General features: G+C 39.8%; 1 protein-coding gene across 1 annotated transcript; it reads left to right on the forward strand.

Annotated features, from left to right (window-relative positions):
* Positions 1-6643: 6643 nt before the first annotated feature.
* On the forward strand, positions 6644-10451 carry LOC306769549 (low density lipoprotein receptor adapter protein 1). The gene is made up of 3 exons (XM_079258207.1): positions 6644-6850; positions 8476-9207; positions 9453-10451. Exons 1-3 carry the CDS (start codon positions 6835-6837, stop codon positions 9536-9538), a joined length of 834 nt encoding a protein of 277 aa, XP_079114333.1. The 5' UTR covers positions 6644-6834; the 3' UTR covers positions 9539-10451.
* Positions 10452-11008: the final 557 nt, after the last annotated feature.

Here is an 11008-nt window from a genome sequence, read left to right on the forward strand (position 1 = left end):
AAAGCTTCAATTTAATCATCATATAATCAAACAGATAAACTTTTATTTAAGCTCGGAATTTTTTTTTCAACACATAACTTTGTCTTAAACCCTTTAACGCATAAATTTCACCTCTTTTATTAGCTGTTGTCAGTTGGGTGTTGACTAAGCAAATACCCTGCTATGCTCAAAGGCCACAAACAACTAAAAAGCAAAGGACCATCAGCTCCTCTGAGGTCCTAAGCTTGAGTTACGCACGTAGCATATCTAAACTCCAAATATACAGAATCACATATGTGACTGTAGCAACATCCTGAGGAAACTGCCTCTCCCTTTGACTCTTGTGCTAACGAAGCATCAAAGCCTGGGCCGCTGCCAAAATGTGTAACATGTACAGCATAAAGTTGGCTTTAATAGGCTATACAAGCCTAGAAGTGACATTAAACTCCGGAGACTGTAAAGTCCCAGACTGTTGTGCGCTCTTAAGTTTCCAAGTTATCAAATGATGAAATACTTCGCCTTCTTGACTCATTTTCACAGAACAAGATTTCTTTGAATTTACTTAAATAACAGGAAAACCTGATGGTGCTTCCAGCAGATACAATGAAACCACACCAACAGCTTATCGCACAAGAAAGCCCTTTCCTTCCATGAAACCAGAGCTGCTGTACTTGACCAAGATGATGCGATCAGAAAGTGAATGAATGAATTACCCATTTCATGGGTACATTTTCATTTGAGGAGCACCTTTTGGGGGATAAACTAATGAAAGCATGAAAATGAATGTTTGATGAGGATAACAACACACTGTATTATTTGCAGTATTTCTGTCATGAATCTCAGTCACACTGACAAAGCTATAAAGACAAAACATCTCAAGAATGTTACGTAACATAAATTCAGGACTTGACTCTGGGTTAGACTGGATCTGGGTGGCAAACTCGTCAGGCAGGACACTTCTCATACCATACATGGGCTTAAAAAAAGAAAAGAAAAGAAAAGAGTCATCCTCTTATCATATTTGGCTGTTCTAAATATGAGGTCACTGAACTAAGAGGAAGTCACTACCATTCTTGTTTTTCACACTTCATCCAACTTCCTACTATGAAAATGTGCGTGTCATTCAAGTAAACAGCAAGACAGATGGTACAAACTGTTGCCATGTTAGTTTGTTCTAAACAAACTAAATAGATTTAGTTTGTGGAGGCCTAAGTAGCAAGAAAAGCATTTTTAGACCATTAGTATATTCATTAAAACAAGACATGTTTGAACATAAAATAAAAATAAACAAATAAGCAAAACATTTGGAAGAACATTCAGATGGCAAAATATCTCTAACATCCTCAACAATGAGTTATATTTAACATGAACAAAATGACTTTAATACTGAGTGTGCTGAAAGCCTCTTTCTCCTCATCTTCTAGTCCTGAGACTACAGTTAATTTGTCAACTATTTCAATAAGACAAAGAATCAACAGCGATAATATCTGCGTTTCACTGACAAATGGCTCTAAATGCACATGGCGACAGTGCTGTTTATATTTAGCATTTACATTGTTAACCGCTGTCACCGTAATCATACTACAAAGACTGATTGGGAATAAGCAGCCTCTGGCCACTGGTTTGTTAAGGGCTCCATTGTACCAATATTAATCATTTTTTGTCTTTTTGTTTATCTTCACAGTAGCTTTGTGACCCTCATGACAATTTTGCTCCTGTGACTTCTCTGTGGTCATTTTCTCTCTTATATTGTGTGTTTATGGTGCCATTGTTTCTTTTCTGGGTCAGTTTGCATTATTTTGTGATCTGTTTGAATTCCAACCTTGTAAAATCTGAGGTATCCTGGTGGACGATCTTTAAGAACAGATTGTGCCAAACTGCGCCACCTTGCCTGAACTGTCTATACTAAAACCTCTTTCATTTTGTTCCGTGTCGCTTTATCAGATTTGGCCTTTGCAGAGATAATGTTCACATAATGTACTAGGACTTCACAGGAGTTTAGCACTACTACTGCATCAATCTAAAGGGTTTACGATATACAACCCAAAAGACTTGACATTGATATTGATATTTATTACACATCTTGACAAATTACCCAAGAGTTCCCCTACAATAACTCCAAATGTATTCAAATAGACCTTGTGGTTACAAAGCTATTTTTATTTTATGCAATTTTCATGGAATGGCCAAGAAAATAGTGACAGGACTGAAAGTTTCACTCTCTTTCATGGTTTCACATCCTTTTGTTTTAGTTTGTGCTTCTATTCTGGGCAAATGTATGCCTTTTGTAATGTAATTTTTTTTTCCATGTAGTTATTTATGGGTTGTTGAGGTCATGCAGTCATGCATTTCCATGCAGTTTATGGTTGTTTATGTCTATGTTTGTATGTTTTACATATTATCTATATATATATATATATATATATATATATATATATATATATATATATATATATATATATATATATATATATATATATACACATATAAGATTTCACTTAACATTACTTTCGATTGGGAAGACGCGATATCTCAGGAAGATTATATTAAATCCATCATGTTTCTATAACTGGGGCATTGTTTTGCACTTTTAATAACTTCATATCTTAAATCTGTTTTAGGCAGAGACTTGTAAACCTGACCAGTTGCAAACATTTAGTGGTTTTTGAGTAATTTAGACAGAAACTAATGATGCTGAAACCTGCTAACAGCAGAGGAGAAAATATTAAAAATTTGCCAAAGTCAGTAGTCTTCATTTTATTTGATATATTCCAGCTTGGACCAGTGAGTAGATCCTTGTGGCGTTCTGCAGTTCTAACAAATCATATCACACGAAGGGAAAAGTTCATAGAATTTTTTTTTAACAGTTTTAGTTGCAGTGACAGCTTTAACAACAGACTGTGAACTGGTTTTTTTTTTTTGTGGAATGCAGCCCTCATTACTGACTGTGCCGCAGATACTCATCAGTAAATGCCAGTAACATCTGATTTAGAGTACTTGGAAAAAAACAGAACTGGCTGTAAAACACTGATACAACAAGTGGAGGTTGGACATAGATGTACTGTTGTTTCTCACTTCCTAAAATCTGTGTTTGCACTGCCTCTAGCTATAGTGTGACATCCCTGTTCTCAGTCAGAGCAGAGGTCACAACCCTGGAAATGTTCATGTAACTCCTCTTAGTTCATGCCATATATCTCAATAACTCTTGGAACAAAGTTTTAGAGCTTTTAGTTTAGTGGTATTGGAACAGCCTTCCATGTATCTTCCTAATGCACAATAAATGCACCATGCATATGCTTTTCCCTGAATTCCTCAAATTTACAGCTCAGCTGTGTGCTCTGGCCATTTGGCTTTTAATACTTACAATTCTTCTCAGAATGCCAGTTTTTCGACAGCAGAGATTGGCATTGTTTTCCCACAATGACTTATAATCGCCTCCTGAGAGGCTAATTTGCTGGTTTCAGCCAGAAGTTGTACTCAGGACATTTGAATTAATAGCTGACAATTAACTGGAAACAACTGGGTGTGTCTGCAGATAGCAGCAGACCCATAGATCATTTCTATGCTCCCAGGGTGCTCTGATACCCTGATTTAGTCCCAAAATGGGAACAATTGAGAGGATTCTGTTTTTCCAACCTGAAAATAAAACATATTGTTTACCAGATCTTTATTAGTTGAATGTATTATGACTCCTGTGGGAACTTGATAATCTGTTATAAAATAAAATAATTACCAATGTTTTTTTTTTGTAGCCCTTTTTAGAGCATTATTATTAAAAGGTCTTAGGGAGATGGGGCCCTGGGAGCACTTGGCACTAAAAAATCTATCAAGGATAATTAGCAGCTATTTCTGGGAACCTCTGAAGAATTTAGTCCTCATTAAGAGAAATGACAAAGATGCTTCTCTATATTATCATCGTTCTTGGAGTACCCATGATCCCGAGGCTGGATTTACAATATAGGCCTGTCATGTTTTTCTGTTTCAGTTAATGTAAACAAATTGCCAGTCTCAATGGAAGTTTTTTTTAAATGATTCAACTGTGTGTGTGTGGTGTAATTGATAGTGGTGCTGTTATCATGACCCATCACCGCTTCGGAGTACTCCACCATTTTTTTTTCTCCAAAATTTAAGCGAGTAAGCTTCCACCGCCTTCAAAAGACTCAACTTAGAAGAATCCATTATGTCAAAGGCTCAGCTTTGACTTTTAAATTTTCCTGACAGGTTCTTGGGAATTTCACAAATTTTTTTACCAAGCAAAAAAACAAAAAAACATTTGTTCTTGAAACAAAACTGAAATAGGTCTGGAAACAGCTCAGTTTTATATCTGTGTTTAAAGCATTTCTGTGTGTGAGTTGAATATGGATCAAACGTTGCCCTGGTGAAGATATATTTTTAAGATGAACTGCTAACATGCTAGTACTTGAACAGTTGAAATATAATCAAATGCCATCAGGAATCTAATTATTATCATAGTCATGGAGTTGAACAAGGTCTCATGTAAAAACCCTGACATAAACAAAGAGAACTGAATTAAAATTAAGCGAATGTGTTCTGAAGTTGTTTACTTCTTTATTAAATACCTTAAGATTACTTTTGCTGTGAATCTATTGTGTATAAACAAACTGAATTTAAGGAGCTGTTTTGAAAATGATACGCCTTCTGGTCAATATTTTCGCTGCATTTTTGAGATCTTTTAAAACTTTTTTTAAAAAAAAGTTTCATTGCAATCCATCCAAAAATAACTGCAAACTGACTATATGGGACAACACTGAAAGCATACTTAAAGAGATAAACAATATTATACTAGATCACACTATACTTCCAGATTAGCCTGTATCATGGCAGAATTTTCATTCATTTTCCTAACCGCTTAATCCAATTCAGGGTCGTGGGGAAGCTGGAGCCTATCCCAGCAGTCTTTGGGCGAAAGGCAGGGTACACCCTGGACAGCTCGCCAGTACATCGCAGGGCGGCAGAACAATTCAAATTAAAATGAAAGTTAGTGTGTGATTTTGCATGTAAATGGCAGCACTCCTTTGCTTTTCTTCCATCTGAACAGTGCTTTGACTCTAAGAATCTCAGTCAATCAAGTGTGCAAAATAAGATTTTGTTTTAAGTTATCACTCAGTGAATGGCTCTCTTGATTGGAGCAGTCCCTCCAACATGCAGCGGCATGCTCAGTAAGTGCAGCTGCAGCCCACAGTTTGGATGCTGAGTCTGCTTTTGCTGCCCGTTGTGGAAGGCGGGTCCCGTCTGAGATGCTCCATTATGTCACCAGTGCCCCAAGAATAGTTCCACTGTGCAATGCTAAGCACTGAGGCGACTGTGACGTCCAGGACTTAACTGTTGTTGGGCCAAACCCAGAAGAAACAGGGGCCCTACTGTTTCTCCCCAACAGGCACACCCCAGCCACACACATTCAGACGTGTACGCACATGGAACCGATTAAAGTTTTCCTCTGCCACTGTTCAAAATGCCCCCAGGATAAACACTTGAAGCAGATCTGAGCCAGTGAGACCAATGATTGCCATTAGAGACAGGTTATGAAGCAGTGAGATGGTAATGAGAGGCAGTGGGTTTCAGAGGTTTCCTCTGTAAACAGTTCGGTAAGCTTAAATAAAAACTGAAACCCCCCTAACACTCACAGAGGATATTGCCAGGGCCGGATTATGTTCCAGGGGCCCCCTTACCCACCGCAACAGTGTGTGAAGGAGCTAAAGCTAATCAAAGCTACTGAGATAGCTTGGCCCGAGAGTGGTCTGACTCACCGCTTCGCCGTGACTTCCACTCAGATACTTGATTTCAGATTCATCAATCTTTATTCCTTTGCAATAATCTTGTGGCATATACACGTCTAATCGCGTCCTGCGGTCAAAAACCTTTTGCCTTTCCGGGCCAAACATCTATCCAACCAGTAGCGCGTTCCCCCTATATGTGTCACCTGCCCAGGTAACAATACAGCGCCAAACAGCACCAATAAGAACGCAGTTAAACAAATTGGCTCCTATAGTGTGAAAAATGGGAATGATACGACATTTCTAACATCTCTCAGCCAATTGTACCAGTAGCAATACACTAGACACTGTGGTGTAACTATCTGACTTTTATGTACATTTTGTTTCATATCCAAAATGCTGGTGTTTGCCCTGCATGGGCCCCACATGAGCCCCAAGTGGGCGTGGGCCCCTGGGCCTGTGTCCATAATGCCCATTGGATCATCCAGCCTTGGATATTGCCACCAGGTTAAGAAATTGTGTCAGTTTATTAGGTATCATGATTAGCTTGCTAATTTTTTTTAAATACTAAAGATGTTGCTATTGTTAATTAAATATAACTGGAGCTGAACAAAAACAGACTGTTTTAAAATGCCAGAAAATCAAAATGGTCCCAAAAAAAAAATGCTTGTAAGTACCTGCATTGTGATAAATTCTCCATGAAAGATAAATGCCAGTAAAAGAAACAAAGGCGGGTCAATCATTTCCCACCTTGCCATCTACTGTTGATCCCTCTTCTCTTGTAAATAATCAATCTTGCAGACCTCCTCCACCCACATCCAGCCTCCTCTCCGGTGCACGTTCACGTGAAACGAGCTCGCGCTTGCGCTTTTTAAAACGGGTCGTCCCACGAGCTCGCCGATTCATTCACCTCGCAGCTGAAACAGGAGTCTCATTCAGTCTGTTCTTCGGCTTTCCTCCGTCACACTGTCGTCTTGTTTGCGTCTCAGCAGCTCTGCAGTCATACAGAGTATTAACTCGACACAGCTGATGAATTTAACGTGAGAACAAGCAAGTTAGCGGACGTCAACCTGAAAGACTACCAAACGGTTCACCTGAAGCGCACGCGGACGTCGTTTGCATGAGACTCTGCACAGGTAAGGTTAAGGTCGGGAGAAAGAAGTACTGAGCGACTTTTAAATGCGAATTTGCTATTTAGGCTAAATACTTTTAGATAGTTTGGTCTTGGGAAGTTCAAAGCGTGCAGGAAAAATGGGAAAAATGCGTTTTTCCTCGCTGTTACGGAGCGTAGCGGCGAAATACGGCGTCAAATCTGACATTTTCAGTTAACTCGCAACTTTTAAGACGTAAAGTTACATTATTTAGTTTTATATTTATTTTGTCTCATTGATACGCTTTGTTAATTTATTCGGCGTATAAAGTAACATGCAAATTCATTGCTAAAAACAATATTGCTTTTTACTTTGCTCCTATAAAATGAATCTGCAATTAAATCCCAAGTTTTAACACTATATGAAGAATCTGGCCGTACTGTTTTGTTGCTGTTTTTCATTCTTCTAAAGTTAAATGCATGCTTTTATTTGCCCTTATGTGGCAGATTCATTGTTTGCTAATAATATCTCCAGATACTTTTACTGCTCTGTGAAAGACAAATGAAAGCAAAAATGGACTAAAATACCCAAAAAAGCAACAGGTTAAACCTATTATCATCATCATCAGAAACCAGCATGGCTATTTAAATTGCATGACGTTCCTGTAAAGCTGTGACGTCTCACCTGCATCAGATTTGAATATTATTTGTTTGATTGCTGTTTTTGTGCCTTTTTTTTTCCCCCTTGCTGTGCATTGTGATGGGGAAGCTCATGCCACGTTTGCCTTGTTTTGATGCAAAACTGTCAGTGGAAGGCATGTTGACACTTGGATCCCATTTGTATGAAATAGCAGCAATACAAGAGCAGGTCTTTGTTCAAATTAGGCCCTGGGTCAACTTGTAATGTCTTTTTGTGACATGACACACTCTGAAAAGCATGCTATTGTTTGTCTGAGAAATATTTTAGGGAGGGGAATGCAAAGCTGTTTCCTGCACAGGGGTTTCACTAACAATGGCCACTACCTCAGAACAGTCAGTGGTTTCTTTCTGAGACAGGCTTCTGAGGAGAGAGCTAGGATGTTAAAAGAATGGCCAAGAAAGGAGAGAGGAGGAAAAAAAATACAAGAAGTAAGACAATGGTGAACAGGCAGCTCTGAGGGGTTTGAAGGATGGGAGACAATGGGAGGCCAGATGTGGTTGCATAACCCTGGAGTTGGCAAAGGTCCCATAAGCCTTCATGTCCTCAAGTTGAATTTTAAAGGCAACAAAATTGTCATTTTTGTTTTATAACTTTGTACTGGTTTTTTTGGCGTGCTTCCAGTCCCATCAGTGACTTTGCATGTTTGTAACTCGAACCAGTCTGGCTGTAAATATTTAATGGCTGCTGTCCTGTGGTAAATGAATATTTCACTTTTGAATGCGTCACTTCTGCAAACCGATCCTGTTTGGTGACCTTTTGTTTTTTTCCACGTGTACAAGTTGTGCTGACTTGCAATTTCAATCCCTCCTCAAGGAATTGCCTGCAAGAAACAGAATAAACTGTCATGGTGAGGCGGATTCGCAGCATTCATCCATCTGCCTCTCCTTGACCTTGTTTTACTGCGTCGCTTCAGTCCTTGTGTCTTTCAAATGGCTCTGTTAACGTCACCGTCTTTATCTGCCTTGTTTCAGATAAAACCATCGGATGCAAATTCGCTACATTTACAGAAGAGAGGTGGGAGATTTGCGGAGGCTCTGAAAAGGACCAGCTGAAAACGGGCAGCTACACCGCCGTGAAAATTTACCCCAAAACCAGCCTCAGACGGACCATGTCTCTCAGTAGTTTCCACCTCATGCAGACCCTTAAGAACTCTCCTGCTGCCTTCCGACGGCGTTTCCGCCGTGACCAGACAGAGTCCCTCTCCCATGGTGATCCTCTGTTTAAGGTCCACTACTTGGGCACGGAGAAAATCTTCTCGCTGGATCGGGAGCAGGCTCACGACGCCATTACACGCATGCTAGAACGCATTGCAAATGGGAAGAAGCTAAGCAAAGATCACGCCCTGGTGGTGCGCCCAAGATACGTCGAGGTCAAGGAGCTGAGCACGGGACGGCAGCTGACGAAGACGTACCTGCAGGATATTGCGTACTGTGCTGCAGATATCAACCGGCCTAATGTCTTCTTGTACATCTGCAAACATCATGGGCAGCAGCTGCAGTGTCGGGTGTTCTGGTGCAGTCGAGCAGAGCGGGCGCGAGACATGACGGCTTGTCTGGCCCGTTCCTTCCAGCGGGCGCTGAGTGACTGGCAACAGGACGGCTCGGCCACGCTGACGGCAGGAGAGGTGAAAGGGAAACTCATTGATGAGTCGAACTCTCCTTCCAAAGCAAAGTGCTCCACGCTCCCTGCCAGTCTGGAAAAAGGTGAGCATTTAGTCCTACTTTGCCACCTTTTTTCTCATTTTCTTAAATGTTTTAGACAAAAAAAAAGTAGCTTGATCTCTTAGTTGAAATGGAATAACAGGATTTTGAACTTTAGGTCAGAGTACCTTTTACATATTTCTCATTGTTCTTATGATAGACTTTTTTATTTATTTATTTATATATATATATATATATATATATGAGACTAGTAAAACATCACTGACTATCTTTTTTTCTTCCCTCAGTTCGCTGGAAGAGAAGGGGCTCTGCATCTCGAAGCCCCCTGAGAGCCATCACCAGAAGAGGATCTGCTTCAGACAACTGGAACTGAACCTCTGCTCTAACAGAAGTGGGTCTACATGAACTGGATGACAACCTCACGAATGGAAGCACTGCAAAGATGGGAGGGAAGGATGAGCTAAAAGACTTGGGGAAGGACAAATGGGGTCAAGCTGCTAAGTCCATATTTGGACATATCATGCCTGCGTGTGAAAACGTGTCCATATTGGCAGGTGTTTGGACTGACACAGCAGACTTTGTGTGTACTTTTGTGTCCAACAAGATGATGTTCACAGCTTCCTTTTGTTCAGCTGTCAACAGATGATTAAGAGATCGTGACGGGGCATTTTGAGGACTAGATTAGCTCTCTTGTGGTTGGTTAGTTTAAGTGTTCTGTGCAATGCTGAAGCAGCCAAAGAGCCTGGTCTGTTGGAAAGCAGACGTTAAGCCAACAATGGTGGCACTGGGCCAAACAAGCAACTAGCAAAAATGGAAAGACATTAAGTCTGGAATTTTTGTTTTTTAAAGGTTTATTTACCTGATGTTTATCACAGGCCATGATTTTAGGAACATTTGTTTCTGATCTTTGGTGTTTTGACAAATTCAAGATGCAGAGGAAAATGCTGGCACGTCAACGGTGAAGTTATAATTCCTCGCCTGAATGCAGTTTTAGCTATTTGTAACCATTCCTCTTTTAAAAACCCTACTTGAGAAATCACAACTTTTTATCAGCTTATTCTGAGGTCTTTTATTTTTTTGTAAATGTTAACATCATTAAATATTTGCAGGGTTTGTTAAATCCTGTATTTACATAGCGGGTAGCTGCATAAAGGAAAGAGGAAAACAAAAAAACTCCAGCTTCTGTAGTGTTGAATTATTTGCATTTATGTGGAAAAACGTCTACAGCTGGGGCTAGTGTCCGGACACTGTGTTCCCAAGCAGAGCCTGTGTGAGGAGTGCATGACCATGCACCTGCATTCCCTAATGAGGGGAGAGGAGGGGGGGTCTGAGATCAGGAATGTTTCTGAAAGTCAGATTCTTCATGTCCACCGTGGCTTTGCATATTGAGCAGCCTTGTCAGTAAATGCTGAGCACAGTTAGCTTTTAACTAGGGGGCTTTCTGCTTTTTCTCATAATCAAAGCCATAAAAGGTGCTTTTTTTTTTTCTTTTTTTTTTTTTTTGTTAAAGTTCAGTTAAACACACTGGTGTGTGTGTGATGTTCTGCTGCATAACGAACACTTAAGATGGTGATTTCTGTGTCTCGTTTATGATTGAGAGACTTTAGGATTAGTGGTACACCCCAGGGCTGCCATTAAATTCTCGTTTTGTGTTTTCTGACCAAAACTAAGCTAGAAGTATTTCCTTTTTTTAAAAAACTGGAGAGGTGGGATTTTTTTTTATGTGCCACTAAGTTGTTTTTTTTTTTTGTTTGTTTGTTTGGTTTTTTTGCCAATTGATTTTAAGACTTTTGCATCCCTGTATTTTATTTTACAAGTGGTGCAACCCTCTCAGAAATTGGGT

Source organism: Telmatherina bonti, assembly GCF_933228915.1.
Source record: "Telmatherina bonti genome assembly, chromosome: 18".
NCBI lineage: Eukaryota > Metazoa > Chordata > Actinopteri > Atheriniformes > Telmatherinidae > Telmatherina > Telmatherina bonti.

Bases quoted from the DNA above. Each gene is read 5' to 3' on its own strand.
- LOC306769549 (XM_079258207.1), top strand. The intron at 9,208-9,452 runs GTGAGCATTTAG...TTCTTCCCTCAG, and splicing joins CCCTGCCAGTCTGGAAAAAG to TTCGCTGGAAGAGAAGGGGC.